The sequence below is a fragment of the Tupaia chinensis genome, unplaced genomic scaffold, assembly GCF_000334495.1.
Source record: "Tupaia chinensis unplaced genomic scaffold, TupChi_1.0 Scaffold000028_1, whole genome shotgun sequence".
Lineage (NCBI taxonomy): Eukaryota > Metazoa > Chordata > Mammalia > Scandentia > Tupaiidae > Tupaia > Tupaia belangeri.
This window is the reverse complement of record NW_006159458.1, coordinates 3,166,657-3,181,231: the sequence shown is the minus strand read 5'-3', so window position 1 is coordinate 3,181,231 and position 14,575 is coordinate 3,166,657. Positions and strand designations below refer to the sequence as shown.

Below are 14,575 nucleotides of genomic sequence, written 5' to 3'. Positions count from 1 at the left end.
GAGACCTCAGGACACGAACCCAGGCCCCTCCCATGTGACCTCAGCATGAGCAACAGGCCACTCCTGTGCCACCGTAGCAGGCCTTGCATGACATTTTTTAATCTAGACCTTCCACAAGTGAGTAGATTAAGAAATGATTGAATGAAGCATTTTGCAAAGTGAATTGCACAAAAGATACGACTAAGACACATACACTGGGGAAAAGAAAAAAAAAACAAACAAAAAACTTGTTTTAGAAATGTAGATATCCAGGGGCCAGCGGTTAGCATGATGTTTAAGGCACTGGACTCCCACATGGCCAACCACAGTTTAAGTCCCAATCCCAACGGCATGAAAATCACTCCAGGCATGTGTGTGTGCGTGTCCAGAATCCCAAGAGGAGAATAAGGAGAAGGGATTGTGGCATGGGCCATCCCCCTCTGCGGAGTGATTTCTCACTCCCTTGCTCCGTCTCTCCAACGAGCACACATGCTCTATGGCAAAAACCCAAAAATAAAGATGCAGACGTCTAAAATCAAATTCCAGAGATTCTTGAATGACTTTGATATCAAGCTACTGAGGTTGCTTTTATAGAATTTAAAACTTTGGATGTCTTGAGTTCTGTTATAATCTTATTGACAGAATATACCTAGCTTTGTAATAAAGTGGTTCTGAAAATTTATGTAACAAAAAGTCTGTGAGATAATTTTTATGCTCATTAAAAAAATTCATTTTTAGGGGCTGGCAGGTGGCATGGTGGTTAAGAGTGCTGGACTCCCACATGGCTGACTGCATTTTGGTGGCTTGCTTTCTCTCTCTCTCTCTCCTCTCACTCTGTCCCTCTCTGGTCAAATATATATATATATATATATTCACATACATACATACATATATAGCTCAATAACATAATTCTTTAGAAAAATAATAATTCCTTTTTAAAGGAACCTTATTTGTGATAAAAATGAAAAATCCTTTTGCACACCATAATCACCATTTAATCTGAGATTTATGAGTTTATCTTTTTGCATCTGTGTATGTGTGGGTGTATGCATGCGTACACACGTATGCTTTTCCAGGTTCTATTAGGGAATGTATGAACGTTTGTGGCTGGTTTGGGAAGATGAGGAGTATACAGTGGAGAATTGAGTAACAGGCTTTCTAGGCCCTGTGGGTTTAGACTAGAGGCAGAAGGCTGGTGTGGCCTGGGTAGAAGATTAGCAGGCAGAGGTAGGGGTGAGACTGGCAGTGAGTCCGACCCAGATTGGGAAGCACGTTGAGCTCATTTACAGAGTGCAGCTCTGTAACCAGAGGGCAGCGTTGAGCTGATGTGGCGTTTTACTAGTTGTTTGGAAAGGCACCTCTTTCACTGTTTAGTATTTATGGAAGAGTAGACTATCCTATGTCAAATGTGTACATTCATTAAAAATGGCAAATATCTGATTGCCTGCTACTTGCTCATTAGTTACAGGTTAATACATAATAGAAAAACAGACTCCAGTTGAAGAACACACTAGTGGAGCCAAGTAGGTTTAATAATAAATGTTATGGAAATATTATAAAGGTTGCTTAGTTAGAGCTGCTATAACAAATGCCACAGCTTGGTAACTTAAACAACAGAGTTGTTCTTACAGTATTAGAGACAGAGAAGTCAGAGTAGGCTGCCAGCATGCGACTGCTTCCTGGTTTGCAGATGGCTGTCTTTTTGCTCTGTCCTCACATAGCAGAGTGCAGAGCTCTCTCCCGTCTCTCCTTATATAAGGCACAAACAAGTTCCATCATGCGGGCTCCATCCCACGGCCTAATTACTTCAAAGGCCCCATCTCCAAATACCATATGAGGGGCTGGCGTATGAGGGGGTGGGGTTTCAACATAGGAATTTTGGGAGGACACAAGCATTTAGTTTATAACAAGCATTGTGTAATTCACTTTTGTAGTTGTGTATCTGATTTTTTTATTGTCCTCTACTCATACATGTCCTTGAAGACTTTAACGCCTGCTTTGAGCATCTTATTCTTTGTCTAACTTTACTCTGCATAGATAACAAGTTATACTACCTTATTTCACTTCTGTGTTGGTCACTTGACTGAAGACAGTTGTCTTAGTCACTCATTGTACCATCTGTGTTTTGTCTGTCTTTTGAATTTTTGTTTTAGGGCACATGCACTCACCAGAGAGAGAGAGAGAGAGACAGAAAGCGGGCAACCACCCCCGAGGGAGGATGGCCACACAATCCCTTCTTCTCTTGGGATCTTTGGCATACACGCACAAATCCCTGGTATGAGTTTCAAGCCTCTGGGCCCAGGACTTGAACCATGGTTGGCCATGTGGGAGTCTACCAAGGAACCATTATGCTATTTGCTGGTCCCTGTTTTGTCTTTCTAATTATGAACCCTTGATTAGCAGGAAGCTATCTGACTTTACTATATTTTGTACTTCTAGTATCTAAGTCAGTGCTAGGTAAGAACATTAAGTGTTTAATAACCACTATTCTTTTTTCTTTTTTTTTTTTTTTTTGGAGAGATTTTCACTGTAGGGCACGTGCGCTCGCCAGACAGACAGAGAGAAACATAGAGACAGAAAGCGAGAAATCACCCCCCAGGGGAGATGGTCACGCCGCAGTCCCTTCTCCTCCATTCTCCTCTCGGGATCTTGGGCACGCACGCACACGCGCCCGTCATGAGTTTTAAGCCACCGGGTCCAGGGCACGAACCGCGGTTGACTACGTGGGAGTCCAGCGACATAGCCATTACGCTAACTGCTGGTTCCCTAATAACCACTATTAAAACATCATTTTCTTGACTTCTTATACATACACTATAGAAATTGGAAAGTTTTCAACTTTGCATTTATTCAAAAGTGGGATGACAAAACAGGTAAACTCCCTTCCAGTGATATAAAATGTAGCATACTTGTAGGTGTTACCAATAAGTGGCTTACTGATATGGATTATTAATTACTAATAAAATTATTAACAGTCGAAAGCATGCTCAGTTTTTAAGAAATACTTAGGCAAAAGTTTCAAATACTTCATTTTCATGAATGTGTGACTTGGGTTCTGTATAGGTGAGTGTTGGTTTTAATTTGGTTGCATTTTTTCAGATATTTAAAAGAAAATTCTAATTCTACATCATTTTGGAAGTTCTCTACAAATTTTTGCTTTTGTGAGTTTATTTCTTGGTGCAGATGTACATTTGACAATATTAGTAGAATTTATATTTTGGACAGGCCCACTGGCTTGATGGTTAAGGTAGCTGGATCCCACATGACCAACTACGCAGTTCAAGCCTCAGATGCAGCAGCTTGAGAAACTTGCTGGGCATGTGTGTATGTGTCCCAAACCCCGAGAGGATGGAGAAATAGAGAAGGGATTGCAGTGTGACCATTCTTCATGGAAGGTGCTTTCTACTTCTTTCTCTTTCTCTCTGGTGAGCACACACACCCTCTGGCAAAAAAAAAGAAAAGAAAGAAAATCTACATTCTAAAAAATAATGGTTCCTTCTAAAAGATTTATCTCTTAATAAGATATGCATTATTTTTTAAAAAATTCTTTTATTTAGGTCTATTTATTTTAATTTGACAAGAGAGGGACAGAGTGAGAGAGAGAGAGAAAAAGAGGAAAAGTGAGAAAGCAAGCTGCCAGGTCCGGGACTCAAACCGGGGTCGGCCATGTGGGAGTCCAGCACCCTTAACCACCAGGCCACCTGCCAGCCCCAAGTCTGCATTCTTATCTCACATTTTATTTGCACAAACTCAATAATATAATGTTTGGTAAAGAAGAAAAAATTGACTAACTATATTAATAGAACTCTTGGGCCAGTAACATTAAAAAGTTACTACATGCTACAGTTTTTTTTTTTTTTTTTTACTTGATTTCTACACAGATAGATGTGGCTTTTTGTTTTAAAAATGGCACCTGTGTTATTGTGCTAGGTCAGCTCTGTCTCTGTCTCTGACTTTCTTTTTTTAATCTCTTTGCCATTTCAACAGATCACCTTGCATCAACACAAAAAGGAAACTAAAGTGGGAACAGGGGAGGAATTGTTCTCTTGGGGAAAAAAAGAAAAAAAAAAGGCTTCAAAAGAGTTATGTCTTTTTGTAAAAAACACAAAGCCCTTAGTGTGACCATCTATTTAAATTGGAGCTGATTTTAAAGATCAAGAATAAAAACGTTGGAGCCAGCAGATGACGTGGTTAAGGGTGCTGGACTCCCACATGACTGACCGTGGTTTTGAGTCCCAGACCTGGTGGCTTGCTTTCTCACTTTCTCTCTTTCTTTCTCTCCTCCTCTCTGATCAAATTAAAAAATAAATAAATAAAGTTAAATGATTCTTAAAAAAAAAAAAAAAAGAATCAAAACATTTATCTAATTACAACGTCTTCATGTTATAGGTTGAGAAATCTTAGAGGAGAGGTCAGGTACTTTGCCCGAGATCACAGAGCTTATTGGCAGAGGAACTCAGGCCCAAACTACAGCTTCAGACTTTCATAATTTCTATGATATCACATCATTTAGCTTTGTTCAACCTTGACTTCCAAAATATTATGAAATGAGATGAAATCAAATCTTTTAATCGCCTGTTTGCTATCTTCTCAGACTTAGCAATTGACTGATTTTAAAAAATTATTTATTTCATTATTATTATTATATTATTAATTCACCAGAGATAGATAGATAGGTAGAGAAAGCAAGCTGCTAGGTCTAGCACTTGAACAGTGATTGGTATGTGGGAGTCCAGTGCCTTTACCACCACCGGACCTGCTGGCTCCATTGACTGATTTTTACATATAGTTTTATAACCTCTTTTCAGCTGGAGGTTATATCAGCCTCTTCTTGAAGTTTTATACCTGCAGGTACTCAGGCTGTCTCTGTGGCACAGCCTAAGCAAAGCTGGATCTATGTGGAAGAGCATGGGTTTGGTTTCTGGACTAATACGTACATGCCAGGCGTGGGCACCTATGACCCTGACTGGTTGGGAAGTCTGAGGAGTGCTATGGATCATGGCATAGCATGGGACCCTACTGAGGGTGCTTGTCTTTCTCTGTCTCCCACTCTCATGAAAGAAATTAATACAACTTAAAAAAAAAAAATAGAAATGGAGCCAGGCCATGTCTTGATGGCTAAGGTGGACCCCGTGGCTAGAGAAACCCACCAGGCATGTGTGCATGTGTTCCCAAACTTCTGAAAGGAGGGAGAAATGGCGGAGAAGGAATTGTAGTGTAACCATTCTTGAGGGGTTCTTTCTCAATGTTTGCTCTGTCTCTGTCGTTCTCTGGTGAGCACATGCAGCCTCTGCCACAATTTACAAAGAAAATACAGATGCTTGACTTTACAGAGTCAGAATCTCTAGCTGGAAAAGCCAGGCATCTATGGTTTTAAAGGTTCCATGAGTGATTCTGAGTGCTGATGTAAGTAACTTCCCCAGCCTTGGAGTATTTTAATAAAGAAGCTGATGAGAAGGTTGAACTATCTCTTTTTAAGACAGTTGGTGTATGTCTAGGAGCAGAGTTGAGGGTGCAAAGTTGGAATGAGAAGGACAGAGGCGGAAAGAATTGGAAGGATTGGCCTGTCGTAGATATCTAGAGGTGAGACTTGCCGTGGGGCCGCAGGCAGCTGTTCTGGGTCCTGAGTGGGATGACCATGCGCCGGAGAGCCTGCCTAATGTCTCTGCCTCCAGGCAAGACCTCATTTTACTTCCAGTGCTTGGGGACCCACTGTGTACTTTAAGATCTTTTTAAAAAAATTTATTTATTGTCATTTTATTATTATTATTATTATTATTATTATTATTATTGAAGTTGATCAGAGAGACAAAGGAGTGAGAAAGCAAACTGCCAAGTCTAGGACTTGAACCACAGTCAGCCATGTGGGAGTCCAGCCACCTTAACCACCCTGCCACCTGCTGGCCCCTGTACTTTAAGGTCTTTAAACGCTGTTCTTTCCCTCCCAGAGTCTGGAGTCAAAAATTGGAATTCCTACCATTTTCTTGCCCTCCCTTGATATCACATAAGTTTCCAGGTCTTTTCACTTTTAGCTTTTAAATATCTGTTAAAACTGTTTTCTCCTCTTTATCTCTACTCCTGGTATAGGTTTCATTATCTTTTACCTGAATAACGATAGTAGCCTTCTATTTGATTTTCCTGCCTCACTCACCTCCCATATTACCACTGGAGTGATTGTTCTAGAAAACAAGTCTTTTGTATCATATTCATTTAGAAAAACCCTTTGGTGGTTCCCTAGCATAAGCACCCAAGCACGGCCTTCCTAACAGTCTCTTACTTCATTACAGCTATTTAGGAAATACCTATACCTCAGCCATAATGAATATAATGTGTTTTTTCATGACTCATAACTTTGCATATGTTATTTTCTTTGCTTATAATCCTTTTTCAAGTCGATCAGCCTTCCAAATTTATGTGGATTTTTTTTTTTTTTTTGAGTTTTTTGCTATGGGACGCATACTTTTGCCAGAGGGAGAGGGAAAGTGAGAAATTGCCCCCAGGGGGCATGCCCTGCTGCAGTCACTTCTCCAGTCTCCTTTCAGGGTTTGGGGCATGCACATACAAGTGCCTGGAGTGTTTTTCAAGCTGCTGGATCCAGGACTTGACTGAGGAAGTTGGCCATGTTGGATCTTCAAATGTCACTTCTTAGATGTTTCTTGCCTATTTTCCTCTGACTGCTCCTGTGGCAGTTGCTTGTGTATCTGTGTGCCTCGCCCCATTTAGCCTGTGAGATCACTGAGGGCAAGGACTGTGTGTTTCGTTCATCTTTATATTCCCAGCATCTAGTACAGTGTCTGATATACTAACACTCAGGAAATGTTTTTTAAAACTGATCAAAATGGAGATTTTCGGTTAAAAATTTGGCTGCAGTAGCTGTAAGACTTTATACTATTTTCTTCTCACTTTTTATCTGAGTATTGGTCTCTTCCTACTTTTTATGACTTGCCAATTACTTGGTATTTTTTTTAATAGTTACACTGTTTTTCCTCATGGAGCACAATGCCTTACTTGTAATCATGAGAAGTGGAATATTACCGTGATTCATGTCCTAGGCAAAGTGAGTTGTAAATAAGATGGTAGGAGTTGACAAATTTGTGTGCTTAGTGGAGCAGGTATTTCTTTGCCTTCTGTTTCAGCAGAATACACTGACCATTGTATAAGTTTGGCTATTATCTGTTTTTCTCTGTTTTAAATTCATGCTTAAAAGAGAAAAAGAGATTACAGGTTCAAATGAAGTAATCCTTCATTTGATTTTTTTTTTTTAACTATGTGCCTATGTTCCTTAGAACATCTTGTTCTAACTAACAAGGTGTGGTTTTATTTTTTTAATTTTTTCTTTAATTATTTTATTTATATTTATCTATTTATTTATTTATTTTTATTTGACCGTAGAGGGATAGAATGAGAGAGAAAATGAGAAAGCAAGCTGCCAGGTCTGGGACTTGAACCGAGATCAGCCATGTGGGAGTCCAGCACCTTTAACCACCACGCCACCTGCCAGCCCCAACAAGGTGTGCTTTTGAGCATATTATTTAGTTGCTCTAGGCTTCAACTTCCTGTCCTGTAAAGCAGATTCTAATAGTATTGATTCTTTGGTTTGTGCGAGTTTAATGAATGACTATGTGTAAGACACTTAGAATTAATACCTGGCATGCAGTGTGAGTGTTCTAGTAGCTGTTCAGCCTCATCCCTGCCCCGTTCCTCGCATTGGCCTTCATTTACTTCCTTGACCATACTAAGGTCTTTCCTGCTGCAAGGCCTTTGTGGGTTCTGTTTCCTCTACTGGGATTATAATCCACCTGATTTGATTCCTCTTCAACTTCAGGTCTCCCATTCCAGGTGAGCATCAAGCTTGGCATGGTAGTTGTGCAGTAAATATTTGTTGAATGAGAGAGAAAATGAATAATTGAGCCACCTGGAAAAGAACAGGATCACGTGGAATGGACTGTTGGCTTCTTTTAGGGTTGTGATCAGGGCAGGTTCTCTCATTGCAGGCAAGGAAGGAGACAGGTTGTGTGTGTACTATATACCCGCTTATAAATTAAATAGTGAAATTGTAAATATTTGGGCTGGCAGGTGGCATGGTAGTTAAGGCGGCTGGATCCCGCTGGGCCAACTGCACCCTAGGTGCCTATGTGTACATCCCTAAAATTCTGAGAGGAGAACAGAGAAGAAGGGATTGTGATGTGACCATCCACCCCCAGGGAGTGGGGGTACTTTCTCATTTTCCTTCTCTTTCTGTCTCTGGCAAGTGTACACACCCTATAGCAAAAAAAAATTTTTTTTAAAAAAGAAATTGTAAATATTTAATGGCTGGAGTATTAAAATAGGAGTCTACAAATTAATTGAACTCTTTACCTAAGTGATGACCCATTTGCTCTTACAATGATATTTTTTAAAAGTTTATTCATTGTCATTATTTTTTTTTTCTTTTCCTTTTTCTTTTTCTTTCTTTCTTTCTTTTTAGAGATTTTTCCTATAGGGTTCGTGTGACAGAGAGACAGAAAGCAAGAAATCACCCCCCAGCGGGGGAAGGCCACGCTGCAATCCCTTCTCTATTCTCCTCTTGGGATCTCAGCCATGCACGCACACACATCTGGCCTGAGTTTAAGCCACCGGGTCCGGGACTCAAACCGTGGCCAACTATATGAGAGTCCAGCAACATAGCTATTACACCAACTGCTGGTCCCAATTGTCATCATTTTATTTTCTTGTTGAAGTTGACAAGAGAGAAGGGAAGTGAGAAAGCAAACTGGCAGGTCCAAAAGTCAAGCTGCGGTCAGCCATGTAGGAATCCAGCAGCTTCAACCACCACGCTGTCTGCCTCAACCACCACGCCACCTGCTGGCCCTACAACAGTACTTTTAATTACTACCAGTAAATTGAATATGCTATTGTTTGTGCTTTAAAATTAGCACGTTCCAACCACACTTCAAAAAATTACTAACTCTTAAATTACTGACTGCTCTCAATCCTAGAAGCTGAAAAATTGATAAACTGTTATGTCAGAATACAAAATTGCAAATAAATTTAATCCTAGTGGGACTAGCAGATATCATAATGATTATGTTGCTGGACTTCCCCATAGTTGACCATATTTCAAATCCGAGACCCGGTGGCTTAAAATTCATGCTGAGTGCATTTGTGTGCATGCCCAAAATCCCAAGAGGAGAATGGAGGAGAAGGGATTGCACCCTCTGGAGGGTGATTTCTTGCTTTCTGTCTCTCTGTCTCTTTGGCAAGCACATGTGCCCTATAGTTTTTGTTTGTTTGTTTGGTTGGTTTTTTTTTTTTTTAGACGTTTTTGCTATAGGGCGCGTTTGCTCGCCAGACAGACAGAAAGAGACAGAGAGATAGAAAGCGAGAAATCATCCCCCAGGGGGGATGGCCACGCCGCAATCACTTCTCCACTCTCCTCTTGGGATCTTGGGCACGCATGCACACGCGCCCGGTGTGAGTTTTAAACCACCGGGTCTGGGACGCGAACTGCGGTTGGCTACATGGGAGTCCAGCGACATAGCCATTACCCTAACTGCTGGTCCCAGCACATGTGCCCTATAGCAAAAATCTTTTTAAAAAACGGGACCAGCAGATGGTGTAATATCACTAGACTCTCACATAGTTGACCATGGTTCAAGTCCATATTTCAAATCCCAGACCCAGTGGCTTCAAACTCATGCTGGGCGCATGTGTGTGTGCGCGTGCCCAAAATCCCAAGAGGAGAATGGAGGAGAAGAGACTGTGGTGTGGCCATCCTACCCTAGGGGGGTGATTTCTTGCTTTTTGTCTCTGTCTCATTGGCGAGCGCAAATGCCCTATAGCAAAAATCTCTTTAAAAAAAAAAAAAAAAACTAATCCCAAAAGACTGTTTAAGTTATATAAGTATTAAAATTGTATTTCAGGGGACCAGCAGTTAGCATAATGGCTATGTCGCTGGACTCCCACGTAGTCGACCGCGGTTCAAGTCCCTGACCCGGTGGCTTAAACTCACGCTGGGTGCATGTGTGTGCATACCCAAGATCCCGAGAGGAGAATGGAGGAGAAGGGATTGAGGCGTGACCATCCCCCCTGGGGGGTGATTTCTCGCTTTTGATCTCTCTGTCTCTCTCTGTCTGTCTGACGTGCGCACGCGCCCTATAGCAAAAATCTCTCCAATAAAAAAAAAAATTGTATTTCAAAATTTATATTTTTAAGCTGCTGGGTCCAGGACTCGAACCACAGTCAGCCGTGTGGGAGTCTAGTATCATAACTATTACACCGTCTGCTGGTTCCCCGAATTACTAAAGTATAACATCTTACACAGCTACTAGTTATTTACAGATAGTGAGTCATTTTTACTGCATTTCACTGAATTTTTGTTGGAATAATGTATTTCCAGAAATATCTGCTACATGTCGAGTCTTAATGAATTAAATTTAGTGTTCACAGTTTTTCCCTTTTTATCCTTAGTCTGTATATATATATATATTTTTTTTGGAGAGGTTTTTGCTATAGGGCGTGTGCGCTCGCCAGACAGACAGAGAGAAACATAGAGACAGAAAGCGAGAAATCACCCCCCAGGGGGGATGGTCACGCTGCAATCCCTTCTCCATTCTCCTCTTGGGATCTTGGGCACGCACGCACACGCGCCTGGCGTGAGTTTTAAGCCACCAGGTCCAGGACGTGAACTGCGGTTGACTACGTGGGAGTCCAGCGACATAGCCATTACGCCAAACTGCTGGTTCCCCTTCGTCTGTATATTTTCGCAGGTGATATGAATTATCCTGGGTAGGCTGACAACTCTTTCCAGGTCTCTTTCCTGAGCCCCCTGTATTAGTTGAAACCCCTTGTTGTAAATCATAGGAACTTAAACTAAGCTTAAAGCAAATAAGATGTGAAGGCAGGGATGCTGAATGCAGTGATGTTCAGGAACTGAAACTAGGACAGTAGGCGGGTTCTTAGTCTCAGGGCTCTGTCACTCGGCAGGCGGCTGCCTTGTTTTCTTTTCTCTGTAGAGTGATTTCCTTTCTTCCTCTAGTCTATCTGCATGAAAGCATGACTTAACAATTTTAGAATATGGGACTTAGGCCAGCCCAGTAGCCTAGTAGTTAAGGAAGCCAGACCCCACCTGGGTCAGGCTGAGACACTGAGCACCTGTGCAGGTGCCCAGGACCCAGCAGGCTGGACAATGGAGGAAGGGGGTTGTGGCATGACCAGACGCCATGGAGGGTGCTCATCTCACTCAGTCTCTCATTCTCACTGTGCACATATGCACACCGTCATGAATAAAGGACAAAAGTTAAAGTCAGGGTTTGACTGAGACAGCTCAATCAAAGCTGTGATACCTTATCCAGGAGGCAAGAAGTATGAAAAACAATACTTGTTCTATAAATATTGAGAAACCAGGCATATAGTAAGTCCTCAGTTTGAGGGGATCATTGCTGTCATTGTCTTGGAATTTATATTCAGCTGTGCAGAGTTTGGATCCTAAAGCTAGGCTATGAAGGGAGCGTGACTCTTTGGGCTGAACCCAGTGCTTTACGGTATAGATAAAGGATTAGTCGGGAACCAGGTGTCCTGCAGAACGCAGTCTGTTTCTTTCAGTGCCTGTTCCAGATAGAAGTGTTTTTCTCCTGCAGACATGCGTTACCACGTAGTACAGAATCCCCAACCTTCGCATGTCATCACACACTCAGGAAACTGCTCCCTGAGTTATGTGAAGAGGTGGGTGGCTATGGTTTCTCTTGGTGCTCCAGGCTCACCTGGCACCTTGAGGGATGAGGGAGTCAATGTGTGTACCCTCTAACACAGCTTGGCAAACCTGTATAGGATTGCATGTACCAGACGTGGGGGAGAGAAATGAAACATCGAAAATTGTTAGTAGATTTACTTTGCTTACTTCCTCTTTGTAAGCATCTATTTTGAAACAGTTAAGAAAATCCAGACAAAACATGGTTAAAGTGTCATTTTTAAACAGCAAAAACTAGGTGGGACAGGATAAGTTTGTCACATGTTTTAAAAATGTACAACTCAGTCCAGCAGGTGGCATAGTGAGAAGGTGCTGGGCTCCTACATGGCTGACTGCGATTAGAGTCCTTGACCCGGCAGCTTGAAGCTCACACCATATGTTGGTGTGTGTGCATGCCCCAAATCCTGAGAGGAGGCGAAGGGATTTGCCATCCCCCAGGGCATGATTTCTTACTTTCTCTCTCTCTCTCTTTCTCTCTGTCTCTCCGGTGAGCACACATGCCCTATAGCAAAAATAAAAACAACAACATATGATTCACGACCAGGGTGACCTGGTGGTTAAGGTGCTGGCCTCCCACCTGATTGACCGCAGTATGAGTTCCAGACCTGGCAGCTTGCTTTCTCACTTTCTCTCTGGTGAGCACATGTGCCCTGTGGCAAATTTAAGATAATAATAATGAATAAAATTAAATAATAGTTCTTTTTTAAAGACACAATTGAGGGTTTGATTATTAGAAATTATTTGCAGGGCCAACAGGTGGCATGGTATTCAAGACTCTGGACTCACGCATGGCTCACCACAAATTGAGTCCTGGACTGGCAGCTTGCTTTCTCACTCTCCTTCTCTCCCTCTTTCTCTGTCTCTCTCTAATCAAAATGAATAATAATAATAGATTAAGTTATTTTTTTAAAAAGAAATTATTTGCAACAGGGTTGTGTGGGAGGGGCACACCAAGAAATTGTTTTGAATTATCCCTGCCACCTCTGCCAAGCCCAGTTTCCCTACCAGATAAAGGATGTAGAGGGACCAGTATAGATGTCATAATGGTTACATTGCTAGACTCCCACGTAGATGACCATGGTTTGAGTCTCAGACCCAGCGACTTAAAACACACCAGGCACGTGTGTGTGCTTGCCTAAAATCCCAACAGGAAAATGGAGGAGAAGGGATTGTGGGCAGTGTGGCCATCCCCTCTGGGGGGTGATTTCTTGCTTTCTGTCTCTCTTGTCTTTAAAAGCAAAAAAGGAGGGATATAGAATTGATTCTCAACTAGACTAGATCTTCCTAGAACGGAAGCTTGGACATTTTTCTGGGCATAAATTCAGTACGTATGGGAAGTCGGGTAGATGTGAGGAATTGTGAGTGCAGATACTTGACTCTGGCCCAGGAATTTGAGTTGAAGAAGACTCCCTATGTTGTACTGATTTCTGTTGAAGGAAAAGTACTCAATTTGAAGGATTCATAGGATGATTTCTTGTTGAGGGTTTCCTTGTGGTAGGGTAAGCCTCTTCCTTGGCCTCAGTGCTCTGAATGGGGTTTGCTGATTCAGTGGATCCGCACCAGCCTGTGGTTAGTGGGGCTCTTTTTTATCCTCTAAGGGACACATTTCCAATGCTTTTTTTCTTTTCATGGGCTCTTAAAATGGGACAGGCTTGGGAGGGTGGCATGGGTGTAAACTGTCTTCCTGTACCTTCGTATTTACTCAGCCTGGGAGCTCCGTGTGCTCAGACCCATGGTCTCTTTACAAGGGACTTTACAGAGATAGGTAGAATACTGTTTCTGATAGCCCTACAAATGCACATCTTAAAATACCTTACCACCTTTAAAAGTTATTACTCAGAATAATAGATGGTTCCAAATTAGCCGATAGCTCTGAATATGTGTGTTAATTCGGAAAGAAGGTGGCTGGTTTTAGCATTTCTTTGAACCAAAACATATTACTCATTAGCTGTGCTATTTGATTTCTCACAGAATGCTACATTTTCAATTAAATCATACATTTGAATTATATTACCATAAACCTTCCATTTTCCCCTATACCATAGCCTAGTAATCATTTTTGTAAGAAAAAAACAGCTAGTAACAATCATCTCCATTATGGGAACAGAAAATAGATAATAACAAAACAATTCAGTAAGACATTAAAGGCATTTTGACTAAAAAATCATGCATTGCATACGTACTTTGTATTTTTAATTTTATTATAATCGATCATCCCTGTCATGTCCACTAGTATGTTACAAAGATAAGTCTCCTCTCAACTCTCATTATTGTTAGCCTCAGAAATGTGCAATGTTGATGAATGTGTTTGGATTAAGCGAATAGAAGGCTGCAAAAAACGAGTTTTTAGATCGTTTGGAAAGCTTTCTAAGTGAAATATGCAAGACAGAAAAATTGTAAGTGGTGTGAGCAGAGTTAGTGAGCAGTCACAGAGGTGGATGGGCCAGTTTTATGTAACGGTGGGCAGCCTGCAGCCGGAGGTCCAGGTGGACACAGTGCCGGACGAGAGAGTCCACAGCGTGGACGAGCAGCGTGCTGACCACGGCACACCACGTTTAGCTAACATCTCTTCTAAAAATAATCACAAGTTTTGTCGTTTGACATTAGTTCTCAGAATTCAGAATTTTTTTTTTTCCTTTCAGAAAACTGAAGAATGGGAAAAATATAAGACTGAAGCGGACATGGAAGAGTATGTATGGAAAAATAGCGCCTCAGAAAAAAATATCCTGGAAACACTTCTCCAAATTAAAGCTGCTGACAAAAACATGGAAGTAAATAAAGAAGAGCTCCTTAGTACTAAAGAAATTGAAGATTACAAAAATTCTGTTGTTAGTCTTAAGAACGAGGGAGAAAATGAAAACACTCTTT

General features: G+C 41.5%; 1 protein-coding gene across 1 annotated transcript in view; it reads left to right on the top strand.

The window, feature by feature from the left end:
* Positions 1-14,575, top strand: part of MRPS35 (mitochondrial ribosomal protein S35) — a 50,744-nt gene that overhangs the window by 35,608 nt on the left and 561 nt on the right. Inside the window, exon 8 of the mRNA XM_006140312.3 lies at positions 14,350-14,575. Within this exon, the coding sequence (XP_006140374.1) occupies positions 14,350-14,575 (226 nt within the window). The remainder of the gene's footprint in view (positions 1-14,349) is intronic.